Source organism: Salvelinus alpinus, chromosome 9 (assembly GCF_045679555.1).
Source record: "Salvelinus alpinus chromosome 9, SLU_Salpinus.1, whole genome shotgun sequence".
Lineage (NCBI taxonomy): Eukaryota > Metazoa > Chordata > Actinopteri > Salmoniformes > Salmonidae > Salvelinus > Salvelinus alpinus.
This window is the reverse complement of record NC_092094.1, coordinates 41,161,579-41,177,281: the sequence shown is the minus strand read 5'-3', so window position 1 is coordinate 41,177,281 and position 15,703 is coordinate 41,161,579. Positions and strand designations below refer to the sequence as shown.

The 15,703-nt window shown below is 45.4% G+C and overlaps 2 protein-coding genes across 3 annotated transcripts; one reads left to right on the top strand and one right to left on the bottom strand.

Moving 5' to 3' along the window:
• Positions 1-1,946: 1,946 nt before the first annotated feature.
• LOC139530084 (olfactomedin-4-like) lies at positions 1,947-4,605 on the top strand. Its single transcript, XM_071326162.1, has 5 exons — positions 1,947-2,103; positions 2,339-2,497; positions 2,645-2,857; positions 3,093-3,225; positions 3,387-4,605. Exons 1-5 carry the CDS (start codon positions 2,050-2,052, stop codon positions 4,223-4,225), a joined length of 1,398 nt encoding a protein of 465 aa, XP_071182263.1. The 5' UTR covers positions 1,947-2,049; the 3' UTR covers positions 4,226-4,605.
• Positions 4,424-15,429, bottom strand: LOC139530085 (uncharacterized). 2 transcript variants are annotated; one of them, XM_071326164.1, is made up of 13 exons: positions 15,159-15,429; positions 13,812-13,947; positions 11,696-11,888; positions 8,273-8,437; positions 6,830-6,917; positions 6,117-6,241; positions 5,974-6,035; positions 5,822-5,888; positions 5,514-5,598; positions 5,189-5,264; positions 4,985-5,056; positions 4,675-4,806; positions 4,424-4,580 (listed from the first exon to the last, which is right to left on the bottom strand). In XM_071326164.1, the coding sequence occupies exons 1-12, from the start codon at positions 15,300-15,302 to the stop codon at positions 4,715-4,717; spliced, it is 1,305 nt and encodes a 434-aa protein (XP_071182265.1). In that variant the 5' UTR covers positions 15,303-15,429; the 3' UTR covers positions 4,424-4,580; positions 4,675-4,714. The 2 variants fall into 2 exon arrangements, with proteins under 2 accessions (XP_071182265.1, XP_071182264.1); XM_071326163.1 differs by having other exon boundaries at positions 4,424-4,806.
• Between the last annotated feature and the right edge of the window lie 274 nt (positions 15,430-15,703).

Genomic DNA, 15,703 nt, shown 5'->3' with positions numbered 1-15,703 from the left:
CTCTAGACTTCTGATCCTTTGTAATGGTTATGCCTAAATATGTAAGTTCTTCTTTTACTGGAATACCATAATATGAAGGTGTCACACAATCTTTGACAGCTATGAGTTCACATTTATCAATGTTAAGGTATAGACCAGACGCTTTTGAAAAGGATTGTATCACATTGATCGATATGGGAATTTGGTTAGCGTCTTTCAGAAAAAGTGTAGTATCATCAGCGAGCTGGCTTATAATAATTTCTTTACCAGCTATGGAAATACCTTGTACAGGACAATTATTTGAAGAATTTGCAAGAAGTTGGGTGATGAATAAAAACAGGTACGGGGAGATAGGACAACCTTGCCTAATTCCTCTCTTTAACTCAAACCTCGGTGAGGTGCCATATTTCAATTAGATAGAGCTGTTACCATTTGCATAGAGAGTCCTAACGTTGGCTACTGTACCTTGCTAGCTACTTCCAGACACAAATGAGAGAACAGCTCACTGACCATTTAACTCGCCCTAACAGAGCTGGTTAGGCTGTTATGTTATCCAGTGCGTTGGTGACTGCAACTGTGCTGCAGGCAACAATTGACGCTTTTTGCCAATGTTTACTGACACCGGCCAAAATCAACAGGTGTTGAACGTTCATAAATTCGTTAGTTATTCTGCGTTCTGGCACTCAGACGAGAGTGCTCTGATATCGGAGTAGATAGCCAGAGCGAATTTACCAGCTACGTCTATCAACAGTTGTCGCAGTGACATTCTATTGAAATGGTTACTTGCATAGTGGAGTCTTTTCTTAAGACATGTAGCTAGCTAGGTAAACAATGAACCATAATCCCAACTCACGACATCACTACCCTGCATGAATATGCAGGTAGCTAACCAACCAGGTTAAATGTTAGCAAGCTAACATTAGACCAACTAGCAAAGCAAATGGCTCTGAGATAGGAATAATAAGATCATACACGTATCGTTAGCTAGCGAGCCAGCCAGTTAGTTAGCTAGCTAACAGTACACTTTCATTTGAAATGAAAATGACTTTGTCAAAATTAGAAATGTGTAATATCTGAAAATGTAGCTAGCTAGACTATCTTATCCGTATACATCATGGATGGACGCTTCTCCTTGTCACGGATGCCATGGTTGCCCTTAGTTTGAAGATGTAATCCGGAGACAGGTGTTTTCTCCATCTCCTTAGCTATCATACTCTAATTCAATTCCACTGATTTCAAAACTTGGTCCTCCAGAAAGTGGAGAGCAACACGTATGCAGTTCTACTACACAATGCATTTAAAAAAAAGCCACGATAGTCAGGGTCACCTACACATTCTGACCAGCTCAAATTGACAGAAGCGTGCTATATGGCAGACCAATCCGAACTCATCTCTCGGTGTGTCCAGCCCACTCATTATCTCAGCCAATTATGCCTTAATGGAAGGTTGCTTTCTTTTTATGTGGCTAAACCAGCTAGACTTGTAATTTAACAAATGTATTTGTATTTACAGATTACATATCTGTTAATAACAAATCTGTTATTAAGGCACATGAAAGTTCAAATGTTCCAGAAGGCATTTCTCCCCAAAAATGCATTTTGATTTAAAAAAGTTTACGTTCAAATGGCTCTTCTGTGAAGTAGTGACCCGCGACATATGCCTAGTTTCCTGAAACAAGTCACTATTAGGAAGGTGTTCTTATTGTTTTGTACACTCAGCGCAGATATGCAGGTATGTAAATGTGTCCACAGTGCACACATGTTTCATAACATATTTTTTGTGAAATGTGAAGACCTCAGCAAAGTGGGTTGCGCTGTAAGGGAATCATTGCACAAAGAGGTAGGAATATGGAACACACTTCCTGTCACTGATTCCGCCACAACCCCAGTACATGTCCATATTTTGGTTTAATGGTTTCACATCCTCGTGATGAGCTAGATCTTTGTCAACCTCTGCATTTACATAGAAAAAACTGCCTTCTACAGCAAAAGTAGTAACATCCGTGGCTGTGTACATCTGTGTGTCTGTGTGCTTAAAAGCCAAAGTTGTTCCTTTTAGTTTCAGTGTGCCATGGGTACTCTAACACTGACTATGCTGTTGCTCCTGTTGCTCCTGACATCCACTGTGAGTTCTACTCTTTGTCCACACTGCCTGTGTACTATTTTACATTACCTATCTCATACACCTAATATCTTTTTTAAACCTCCACAGGTTTATGTTCATTGTAATTACAGCACACCTGAATTGTTCATATCTTTTTTTTAAGGATTGATAGTATATTTTTGTTCAAGTAGATGTTTTTATTTTGGTGTATGTGAACAGTTTAACATGCTTTTCTCTGCGTACTGTGTATACACAGAGTAATGGTGATGCCCAGCGTATTCCTGGCTTGAAGAAGGATGACTCATGTTCATGTCAGGTCAACAGTAGTGTCTGGGTGTTCCCTGCCATGAAGTTTGAGGGGGTGCTGCAGCTGGTGCAAGACTGTGGCGACTCCCTGCAAAACCTCCAGGCACAGGTAAGCCGTGTTACAGTGGGCTATGATTAGGTTCTGAAATGTTACACAAACAATATGACCATGGATATGGGATAAAAATGATCTCTTAGGGTAATAAGAGTGCATTTTAAGTTGATTGATAGCTGAAATTCTCAACTGATTGTTTAGGTGAAGCTGTCCAACGAGAGGCTTCCTGAGATCCAGGCCACCATTGAGAACGTGACAGCTCGCCTGGAGCCGTACCAGTACCTGAACGACCAGGGTCTGTACACCGCCCTGCACCTGCGTCAGCTAGTTAAGGGACTGAGGGAGCTGGAGGAAGACATCAGCTCCATACACCAAGACAAGCCAAGTGATCAGACTCAGAAACTGACCCAAGAGGTACATACAGTGTAGCTCGCTTTAGTACATGTCATTTTGGACAATCTTACATGCTATCACAACAACAATCCTCTCAACACACAGATATATAGATGAATTACAACATGTTATACAATCTGGCCACGGTGGTTATACATGCATCTCAAATGGGGAAGAAATGAAAGCTTGCCAAGGTCTTTCTCTGGGTAGTATAATGTGTAATATGCTAATTTTGTCACTTCACTGTGTCTCCCAGATAGGTAAGGTACGTAAGGAGGTAGATAAGATGCATTTGTCAAACACCTTTAACATGAAGACGGTGAAGGAAAAACTTCGCTCGCTGAAGAATGGCGTGGAGTCCTGTAGGACAATCCCAGAGGAGTTCATAAGTGAGTGTTGTGTTTATGTATGTTTCTGTGAGATAGCTAAAATATGTTATGGATTTTTTGTTGTTGATTAATTGCCATCATTTGGACTTTTATTGATGTAGAAAATCAATCCTGCCCTGACTGTATGACCATCTGATTGACTCCATTGTCTCTTATCCCAGGCAAGCAAGGTGTTTGCTCTCAACGCATCATGTCCAACATCAGCACCCCTGTGATCACAAAGATCAGCCCGTATGGCAAAAGCTATACGTCTGGTTCCTGGGGTCGCCAGGCCAAGCAGGTCATGGAAGACCAGGAGGGCAGTGGGGTGTTCTACTGGGTTCAGCCCCTCGTGAGCAGCCACAGACTGGGGAACATCGTTCGACGCTACCGCTCCTACGACGACTTCATGGCCTCCAAGAACCACGAGGATGTGTCCGTGGCACCGTCCTACAGCCATGCTAATGCCATCCAGGGCTCCGGCACGGTGGTGTATGGTGAGGCAGTGTTTTATAACTGCTACTTCTCCCCTGAGCTGTGCCGCTATGACCTACAAACCAAGGTCACAACTCGTCTGAATATCCCAGACATCGGTACCAACAACAAGTTTCCCTACTGCTACTACAACTGTAAAGACTGGACGGACACCGACTTTGCTGCTGATGAGACTGGCCTGTGGGTGATCTACAGCACACTGGGTAACCATGGGAACCTGGTGCTGAGCCGGCTAGACAGCGAGGCGTTCAACGTGACACACACTTGGACCACGCGCCTCTTCAAGAAGTCAGTGACTAATGCCTTCATGGTGTGCGGAATACTGTATGCCACCCGTTACATTGACCAGTTCCATGAGGAGGTGTTCTATGCGTTTGACACAGCAACAGGTAAGGACGACAACACCCTGGCTCTTCCCCTGGAGAAGATTGAGAACGGTGTGGCCAGTCTGAGCTACAACCCCATCGACAGGCAGCTCTACATGTACAACGATGGTTACCTTCTGTCTTACCAAGCTATCTTTTAAAGTAAACCTTGTACATGATGTAGAAACAGTGTATAATGTGAGACAAATCCCACATTTTGCTGTTTTCCTGCTTATCTTTATAAACTTGACTTCTTCCTAAAAATAAAACCACAGCAATGAACCTCAATTATTTTGATGTTAATAAGAGTGGGTTTTAATTGTGTTGAGGTGCTATAAAACACAATTAACAGACTGAACTGAGCTCTAAATTACTTTATTCAGTCAATCTTTTTTCTCAATGGGGGCATTCACTTTCCTTTCCCCAAAGCTACTAAGGTAGACATGTAACACACACACACAGATGATATGTTCTCTCAGTGTAGTCTTGTTGTATCCATAATAGTGCTCTTGTTCCCTGAAAATAAATACATAGAAAATTCCACTAGTTATGAGCCCTTTTTTTCCAAAATAGAAAGTATTGTTTCAATAACTTGTTCTGCAAATTGTACCGGAATCTTTTTCAGCTTGATTTCATTTTCAGCCTCTCTCCTACATCTCTGCATCTAGCGACAGGTCCAAAGGACTGGCAGGGGAGATGATGGGTTCACTGGGAGATTCCGGGTCATTCTGGTTGGGATCATCTAAAAAACAGAACATCCTTAAAGCAAATTAATACTGTTTAATGTTCACATTCAAACATAGATATAAATATAAAAACAAAGCTTCATGGAGATATCAGTAACTTGGTATGGCCAGTGCAGGGTGCTAGAAGGACTAGCAATGCGATCAGAACATGTTGGCAAAGCTAGCCACACTGACCTGAGTCGTAAATCACCTGCCTCTCTAGGAGCTGTCGTGTCTTCCTTAGTTTGTACTCCAAGAACTGCTGCTCTGTGCACACAAACGCACAACAATGCTTCAAAATCTAAATTCTGTACAGCATTGTGGATATGTCTGATCAAAACGGAGTAGGGCCTATGTCTGAGTATATTATATGAGTATATAAGCCCATGTGAAACGGACCTACTCTGTGCCGTCGCTCTCTCTCCTTGTCCAGTTCATTGTTCAGGTTGTCCACATCTCTCCTCTGTAACTCCAGCTGAATGTGTTAACACAAATACACATGATGTATATTTTATTGTGTACCTATTTTTATTTTGTTAATTTTCTGACTTTTTAACTCTGGCTTGTTGGGAAAGGACCCGTAAGAAAATATTTCACAGTAAAGTCTACACCTGTTGTATTCGGGCGCATGTGACAAATACAATTTGATTTGATGTACAGTTATCTATCCAGGTTATATATTCCATAGGATATCCTCAAAGGAGGAGTGGTTGGTTAGTCTCACCTGTTCTCTGAGTGTCTTGACCTCTCTGACTAGCCTTGTCACACACACGGCCTGCTGCTGATAGGCTGCCAGGGCCTTTGTCCTCCTGACAGAGATAGAGGAGACAACAATTACCTTCTAACAGGGCACAACAATCATAGTGTGTGATCTCACTTTCTATGTATTATGTTACACCATGTAATAACACTGAGACATTGCTGTGTGACCTATGTGCTACTTTATATAGTCTCTGCTCTAATAAACAATGTTAGGGGTGGTCTCTATGGACACAGTTGGGGAGTGTCATGTTGTGTGCTTAATTAACTCACGCCATCTCCACCTCCAGCTTGAGCTCCGGCAGCATCAAGGAAAACCCAGGGTTACGGCTCTCTGACTCTAGAGGAAGAGAGGATGGTAAAGGCTGGATTTATTGATATGACCAGCATTGAGCTCCCTGTGTGGTAAATGTCAGGGGGCTCACCTGTGGTGAAGGGAGGTAGATAACTCATTAGGGTGGTGTTGGTCCACTCATCCCTCACTTCTCTGATGAAAGATAGACAGAGGTAAGATGTAAACAACATGTTGAACATGCAGACTGCTGCTGGTGAGGATGTGTTTTAGTACCTGAACTTGTCGTTGAGCAGGGCGTCATCAGTGAGGCCACAGCGTGAGAAGAAGTTCACCGCGTCTGTGTCAGCGTGAGCGAGGAATGCATCATAGGCCCCACACACTGATTGGGTCTTCAGCAGCTGACCACCACAGAGGAATAATGAAAACAATGGTAAGCTTTTATAATACTATATCATCATCAAAAACAGATGCTGGTAGATTTGGAACTGACAGGTACTGTAGAACCATACAGTAGTAGTTCACTGTAAAGATCTGCAAATCCTCTCATGGCCAGCAGGGGGACCTCTAACCACACAGAGACAGAGAGAGGATCAGAGATGCTGTATGACTGTGGCAGTGGCAGCAGACAGAGAAGGGCGCTGCCTTGATTTGACTGACACACCCAAACTCCTGACATAATAACAGACTGCTGGTTCATAGTTAAAGAAAATGTACACTCTGTATAGTTCACGCTCTGTGGTTACAGTATTTTGACCTTTCATCATGTACAACTTTTAGTTAGTAATATTATTTTTAACTGGATTTGCCTGGCAGTTATTTTTCATCTAGTTACTCCTTACTATTTTTCAAACCAGTATAGTCCAACATTACAGAGCGAATTTCTTCTGATTTCAGGTTCTCACTAAAGCACGGTTCACACAGCTACTGGGAACCTCTACTGTATATTCCCACTGAGCTGACAAACACATGCCCCAGCCCCACCCTACCTCTATGATGTAGCGACCCACTCCACAGTTCCGATAGCGCTTCCTGGTAGCCATCAGAGATAACTGTAGCACCTTCTCTCCTGTTGACCTGGTAAGGTGAAAGAGAGGTCAGACCTTCGCGTTTCCCAGTAGTGTTGTTGTTTGCTTTCGCTCAATGTCATGTCCATATTTCCGCCAATAGCCATTACTATAGCGGTAATGCACATGATGGCCACACTACTATCATCCCCATTACCAGTGATGCTCTTATACTCCTGCATTGTATGCATTAGTGATGATCCCACCAGTTATGGCGATTAGCTAGCAAGCATCTATGCCTGAGTTGATCCCTCTCCTTATGGCCATTACCATCTCTGTTAATACTGCTTGTTATGTCCATAAGTAACCACTAGGGGTAATACTTCCAAATGTGATTAATATTACAGTTCCTATTTTAAGGACCAGGTTCAATGGACTGTTGTGCTGCTAAAGCAGAAGATCTGAAACACTGTTGAGCTGCAGAAGCTAAGCACTGTTTCTCACTCTGCCACCACCATTCACTTCACTGGACAAACTGTGAAAGTGTGGAGGCTCGGGTTGGCAGACGGGAGAGGTGGAAGCCATTGGCAGGGAGAGGAGAGGGGAGGGTGGGGGCAGCAGTGGGAAGGGAAGCAGTACGCTGCTGCTGCTCTCTCATTGGGAGATAATTACACACTACCTCCCTCACAGCTCAGCGCAGTGTTCAGTTCAGCCATCCTCTGGAAATAGACGCAGGCAAGCCGAGAGGGTGTGGGAGGGATGCAGGCCACAAAGGGTGGGACCCAGACCTGACTTCCAGAAGGGGACTTATAATGACAAGGCCTCTTTCAGTTTGAAGATATACATTTTTTAAAAACTCTTTAAAAAACCTGGAAGGAATCCACCCAGTCCAAGAGGAGAGGATGGATGGAAATGGTAATGCTTGCTAGACACTGTACCCAGTCTGTTCCCTATACTGACTGAGTCATTGTGTTTAAGGGCATTTCCCGGACGGCCTTGGGGCTAAAACATTCCATTTTAATATGTCCTACCTGATACATAAAAATGTGGGTTCAAATAGAATGTTGAAAACATGGTTCACACCCTGATGTAAATGCATTTTCTTCTGTGCAAAAACAGAGACAGGTGCTCAGGAATTCCTATGCTGTTGACAGAGGACTGAAAAAGGATAAATAACAGGAAACAGATTTTGGGAGAGAAATGTAGACGAAGACAGACAAGGAAATGATGTTCCTGTGGTAAAACCTGGGCTAGATCTCAGCAAAGGGGTGTAACCTGTCCCAAATTTTCACCGAATGCCCCATCACCTCACCTAGGATCATTTTCCTGTGTTACATTTTGACTGTAATCTTTGTTCATTTTACCACAGTACCGCATATCCCTGTGTACCTGATGTCTTACGCCTGCCCTCATACTGCTACTCACAATGTCTTTAACTCGTACGCTGCAGCCCCTACGATGAGTGACTCCGCTCCCACAGCTGTGGGCAGGAGTGGCTGGTCTTCTACTAGAGTCTCTCTCTGTGCCCTCCGCTCCCGTGCCCTGGCCAGGAACTCCTCCAGCCCCATACAGAAGGTCTCCCACGCAGACCTGCAGGGATGGAACACTGCACAGTTAGACACACATAGATGACTGACTATTTGACTGGGCCAAATAGTCCTCCTACTATAAGACGACTAGAGGTATGGCTACGTAATAAGACGCTCTTAGAAGCCAGGCCTAAAGAACGGACACAATGAAGACAACTGTCACTATGAATTACAGACTGTTACACAAGCTAATGAGGCACACTGAGGCACACAAGCTAGTAAACAAACACTACAAGGTTTTTCACTACAAAACACAAGAAGATATTTAGCCATGTCTCCGCTGTCTGATAATCAATCTGCGCCTCCCGGGTGGCGCAGTGGTCTAGGGCACTGCAGCGCTAGCTGCGCCACCAGAGACTCTGGGTTCGCGCCCAGGCTCTGTCGCGACCGGCGACTCCTGTGGTGGGCCGGGCGCAGTGCGCGCTAACCAAGGGGGCCAGGTGCACGGTGTTTCCTCCGACACATTGGTGCGGCTGGCTTCCGGGTTGGAGGCGCGCTGTGTTAAGAAGCAGTGCGGCTTGGTTGGGTTGTGTTTTGGAGGACGCATGGCTTTCGACCTTCGTCTCTCCCGAGCCCGTACGGGAGTTGTAGCGATGAGACAAGATAGTAATTACTAGCAATTGGATACCACGAAAATTGGGGAGAAAAGGGGGTAAAAAAAATTAAAAATTAAAAAAGATAATCAATCTGCAAAACGGTGTCGACACACAGTTATATATCATAATGTTTCCATGCTCTGAGCGGTAGTGTTTCAGCTCTCTACCACATCACCTTGTGCTTCAGTGCTCTGAGCGGTAGTGTTTCAGCTCTCTACCACATCACCTTGTGCTTCAGTGCTCTAAGCGGTAGTGTTTCAGCTCTCTACCACGTCACTTTGTGCTTCAGTGCTCTGAGCGGTAGTGTTTCAGCTCTCTACCACGTCACCTTGTGCTTCAGTGCTCTGAGCGGTAGTGTTTCAGCTCTCTACCACCTCACCTTGTGCTTCAGTGCTCTGAGCGGTAGTGTTTCAGCTCTCTACCACGTCACCTTGTGCTTCAGTGCTCTGAGCGGTAGTGTTTCAGCTCTCTACCACGTCACCTTGTACTTTGGGGTGCTTCAGTGCTCTGTAATAGAGTAACTTCATACTGTTCGGTATAGGTTTGTTTCTTCCCCTGTGATAAAGCTGTACTGCAGGCAGGAACTGAGTAGTGGGTGTTTTTATATGGACTCTCCCTTCCAGGAAATGTAATCTCCAGAGCATCAGTGCTAATGTTAGTTGGGCCTGCTCTGCTCTGCTGCAGGGAAGCTCTAGCTGGACAAGTGAGAGCACTTGGCTGACAGCAGTGTCAGCCTTGGGAGTGGATATCCTCATAGTCCCTTAATCTCATTATCTTTAATAGAGTCGCTCTTGTTAGCCGGGTCTCGCCTTGGGTTTACTTTGCCCTCATTTGTCATTCATGTCCATTAGCATCACATCAAAATGCAGAGACACAACCTTAAAGCTATCAACACACTTACACTCACACATGCACTCTCACACGCACGCACATGAACACACACACTGGAGGATATTGACACAACAAGCTGACAACTCACAGTCCTGAGACCACGCCACAACGTATGTAATACACTCAAACACAGTCAGATACTACTCACTGGGCACAGAAGTCAGTCCAACGTTTAGTTTTGATTTACATTGGATTGATTTCAAATCAAATCAAACTTTTTTTGCGCCGAGTGTAGACTGCCGTGAAATGCTGACTTACAAGCCCTTAACCAACAGTGCCGTTCAAGAAGAAGAAAATGTTTACCAAGTAGGCTAAAATAAAAATAAATAGTAAAAAGTAACACAATAAGAATAACAATAATGAGGTTATATACAGGGGGCACCGGTACCGAGTCAGTGTGCAGGGGTACAGGCTAGTTGAGGCAATCTGTACATGCAGGTGGGGGCGAAGTGACTATGCATAGGTAACAAACAAACAGCAAGTAGCAGTAGTGTACAAAAGGGAAGGGGAGGGGGGGTCACTGTAAATTGTCCGGTGGCGATTTTTATGAATTGTTCAGCAGTTTCATGGCTTGGGGGTAGAAGCTGTTGAGGAGCCTTTTGGACCTAGACTTGGCACTCCGGTACCGCTTGCCGTGCGTAGCAGAGAAAACAGTCTATGACTTGGGTGACTGGAGTCTCTGACAATTTTCTGGGCTTTCCTCAGACACCGCCTATTATATAGGTCTTAGATGGCAGGATGCTTGTCAACTAACGTGAATTCAAAGTAAAATCAACAACAACAAAAATACAATCTAATTGGATTTAGGGTCAAAGTTGGATCTGCCATGTCCTGTTATTCCAGAGCAGGGATTCTGGTAGCCTCTTCTGTTTGTAAGTGTCTTTCAGCCCATCCTATTTAGGAACCAAACAATCCTATCAGCTTTATGGTTCCCCTGAGGATCCACCTTTATATTCATCTTTCTGTTGGACTGATGAACTAATAGAGTTGTTTGGAAATGGCCTGCCACAGATAATTATTTATTCATAGGCTTGGCGGTCAATTCAACCCAGTATTCAGACCAATAAATATAATTTCCATGGCACTCACTACAGCAATGCATTTGGAAATGACTTCAATGTGCGTAAATCCCTTATTTCATTCATTCATTCGTTTGTCTTAAATGCTTGAATTGTTTAGGGATTAGTGAGACTGATGTTGGCATTCTAAGTCAGTGCTATATAGATCCATCATGTATTAGCGTGAGCTTATGGATCAACACACCTGCCAATACTAAGAAGAGCTTTTTGAAATCAGGAGTGTTACAGTTGTCACGTTCCTGACCTGTTTTCCCTTGTTTTGTATTTATTTAGTATGGTCAGGGCGTGAGTTGGGTGGGTTGTCTATGTGTTGTTTTCTATGTTGGGGTTTTGTGTGTTCGGCCTGGTATGATTCTCAATCAGAGGCAGCTGTCAATCGTTGTCCCTGATTGAGAATCATACTTAGGCAGCCGGGGTTTCACGTGTGTTTTGTGGGTGTTTGTTCCTTGTTAGTGTTTCGCCACACGGGACTGTCACGGTAGTTTCATTTTGTTATTTTGTATCGCATATTTGTTTTCGTGTTATTAAATTACCATGGAAACCAACCACTCTGCATATTGGTCCGATCCTTCTCGCCTCTCCTCGTCCGATGAGGAGGACGATATAGACTATCGTTACAACAGTACTATGAGCTAATGTAACAGTGGGTCAGAGGCAGTGCAATGTGATGCATGAGTTACTGTAGCACTGTACCTGGGCTCTGTGCCCTCCTCGCCATCTTCATGCTCATCAGAGCTGTCATCTGAACTGTCTTCTGATTCGCTGAACACTTGGAGGTATCGTCCCTCTGATTCTCTATCCCCATTTACCACTGCAGGGACAGGGGACCTCACCGGTTCCCGTCGAGGACTGGGCAGTGGTCTGCTACTGTACTCTTCTAAAACATCTGGAGAGAGAGAGGAGCAGAGGAGCAGGGAGTAGATAGAAAGGAGCAGGGGGAGAAAGAGAGAGAAGAGCAGGGGGGAAGAGAGCGAGGAGCAGGGGGGAGAGAGGAGTAGGGGGAAGAGAGAGGAGCAGGGGGAAAGAGAGAGAGGAGTAGGGGGAAAGAGAGAGAGGAGTAGGGGGAAAGAGAGAGAGGAGCAGGGGTGAGAGTGAGAGGAGCAGGGAGGAGAGAGAGAGGAGTAGGGAGAAAGAGAGAGAAGAGCAGGGTGAAAGAGAGCGAGGAGCAGGGGGCGAGAGAGGAGTAGGGGGAAGAGAGAGGAGCAGGGGGAAGAGAGAGAGGAGCAGTGGGGAGAGAGAGAGGAGCAGGGGGAAAGAGAGAGAGGTGTGGGGGTGAGAGAAGGGCAGGGAGAAAGAAAGAGAGAGGGGGGAAAGAGAGAGAGGAGGGGGAAGGTGAGAGAGGAGCAGGGGGAAAGAGAGAGGAGCAGGGGGAAAGAGAGAGAGGAGCAGGGAGGATAGAGTAGCAGGGAGAAAGAGAGAGAGGAGCAGGGGGAGAGAAAGAGAGAGAGAGAGGAGCAGGGGTAAAGAGAGAGGAGCAGGGGTAAAGAGAGAGGAGCAGGGGTAAAGAGAGAGAGGAGCAGGGGGAGAGAGAGGAGTAGTGGGAAAAGAGAGGAGCAGGGGGAAGAGAGAGAGTAGCAGTGGGGAGAGAGAGGAGCAGGGGGAAAGAGAGAGGAGCAGGGGTAAAGAGAGAGAGGGGCAGGGGAAGAGAGAGGAGTAGTGGGAAAAGAGAGGAGCAGGGGGAAGAGAGAGAGGAGCAGTGGGGAGAGAGAGAGGAGCAGGGAGGATAGAGTAGCAGGGGGAAAGAGAGCGAGGAGCAGGGTGGAGAAAAAGAGAGAGAGGAGCCAGGGGGGAGAAAGAGAGAGAAGAGCGGGGGGAGAAAGAGAGAAAGGAGCAGGGGGAAAGAGAGAGAGGAGCAGCGGGAAAGAGAGAGAGGAGCAGGGGGAAAGAGAAAGAGGAGCGGGGGGAGAGAGGAGCAGGGGGAAAAAGAGAGAGGAGCGGGGGAGAGAGGAGCAGGGGGAACGAGAGAGAGGAGCAGGGGGAAAGAGAAAGAGGAGCGGGGGGAGAGAGGAGCAGGGGGAAAAAGAGAGAAGAGCGAGGGAGAGAGGAGCAGGAGGAAAGAGAGAGAGGGGCATGGAGATATAAAGAGAGAGAGGAGCAGGGGGAAAGAGAGAGAGGAGCGGGGGAGAGAGGAGCAGGAGGAAAGAGAGAGAGGGGCATGGAGATATAAAGAGAGAGGAGCAGGGGGAAAGAGAGAGAGGAGTAGGGGGGAGAAAGAGAGAGAGGAGCAGGGGGAGAGAAAGAGAGGAGCAGGGGGGAAAGAGAGGAGAAGTGGGGAGAGAGAGAGGAGGAGGAGGGGTAAAGAGAGAGAGGAGCAGGGGGGAAGAGAGAGGAGCAGTGGGGAGAAAGAGAGAGATGAGCATGGGCTAGACAGAGACGAGCAGGGGGTTAAGAGAAAGAGGAGCAGGGGGAAGAGAGAGAGGAGCAGCGGTAAAGAGAGAGAGGAGCAGGGGGAGAAAGAGAGAGAGGAGCAGGGGGAAAGAGAGAGAGAGAGGAGCAGGGGGAAAGAGAGAGAGGAGCAGAGGGAGAGAGAGAGAGAGAGGAGCAGGGGGAAAGAGAGAGGAGCAGAGGGAGAGAGAGAGAGAGAGAGAGGAGCAGGGGGAAAGAGAGAGGAACAGGGGGGAAGAGAGAGGAGAAATGGGGAGAAAGAGAGAGATGAGCAGGGGGAAAGAGAGAGAAAGAGAGAGAGAGAGTTGCTGAGACAAAGACGGAGCAGGACATTACAGAACATGTTTGATGTCTGATGTCTATCTCCAAAAAGGCCCACTCTAACTGTGTGAATAATAACCATACTTTAGAAAGTGAAGTATACCTGAGGGTTGCCTGAGCAGGATAATAGTGTGCGTTCCATGGCTGTGTACCGTGTCATGGACATCTCGAGGGCCAACATCAGGGAGAGACACATCAAACAGAGCAACCACTGAACTCAGGATATCCTTATTTTCTACCTATGGAAAACACACACACTCATGAACACACACACACAACCCTTCCATATCCTACTCTTCCAAGACACTGGGATTTAGCAGGATTTGAAAGTGTAATCAATTAAGAATTAGAGTTCTGGGACAATTAATAAAGGCCTGTGGCAGGAGGAATACTATTGATGATAATATGTATATAATACCTATATGCATAAAATCCGCATCTGTACAGCCATGCTCGTAAAACGCTGAAAAAGCCAGGAAATGGGAGGCAGAGAAGTCGAAGGGGTGCAAAGAATATCATAATGAAAGTATGAACGAGAGGAAATGAGATGTGTGACGAGAGAGAGATAATGGGAGAAGGTGTGTGTTTTGTGTGTGTGTACAGTTGTAAGATCTTAATTTGAACACTCTTGTTGTTTAGAATTAAATGCAGACGAGCTTCATGATTCACATAAATTCACTGATAACCTGAACTAACACTCGGTTATATTACCAGTATTGCACTTTTCATATATCCTAATTTTGTCCAGCTAATAACCTAACCACCAGTCAAGCAACATTATGGACTAAACGTTAAAATCCTGTTGCTGCAGGATTATTTTGCTGCGACAATACTGGTCAAATTTAGATCTAACACCTGTATGTGTGCACTTGCTATTTTTCTCTCCCTTTCTCCCTCTCTCTCTCTCCTATTCTACTGTAGCTATTGCAATAATTAGTTTAGTCATCTACAGTGGTTTCGCAACAAATGATCTTCACAACCAAAGCTAGATTCAGTGTGTGTCTATGAATAGGATGAGGGTAAACCCCAAGCAGTAACACATGCACACAACCCACACAAATGTGCATGAGAATACAGACTTGGCTGCACGACTATACAGTATCTTCTAATGACCAAACATAAGGGCAATTTTTCTATATGTTGCATCTTGGCTACACAGCAACACTCCCTAACCCCTTTGGCAGAGCCAGGCATTACTGCCATGTATTTTTAGTGGTCCCAGAAGAGTGGATGCATTTGGACTGCACTCTATAATTAATCTGATTGCCTGTGAGAGGAATTCATCATAGAGTCTGTGGGTATGATGACACTTGTGCTGTTTCCAGCAGAAAAGGGGTGCTATGGTAGGGAGGGGATGGACAGATGCACACAAGTTATTCAATGTGAGTAAGGTAGTATGTCTAGATAAGAAGGCAAACGGATGCAGGGGAGTGGCAGGAGTTAAGAGTACCTGTGGAACGAGCTCATTGGCATCACTGATTCCCAGCAGCTCGTAGAAGTGAACTTTGATGGGCTGTGCAGTAAAGTCACCTCTGCTGCCATCTATTTTGGGCTTGAATTTCACTGTGTGGAGACGGACCACACAACCATCCATATTCACAGGCTCTTTGTTTACCCTGCAGTAATGACAACAACAACAAAAATACTTGTCATGTTATCATTCAAGTCGAAGCTAACAGCTAATTAGCTAGCTAGTGTCTGATACGAGCTATGCCACTTACTTGCCTGCTGCTGGTAGCCTACAAAAACTCCAATGTTATGTTTTGGTAACTATGGAAACACTGTGACCGACTGTGCCTTCTGGGAATTGAAGTCTAAGAAATTTTACACCACAGAAGAAGCGAACTAGAATCTCACTGAGAAGTGACCAGTGGTTTCAGGAAGCGTGTTTGAGTGAGCCATGCAATCTCACGTTTGTATTTCTACTTAATTCAAATAGTACATTTAATCAAGTAAAAACCAACCCAACTGCACGAACAAGCACCAGAGTGGTCG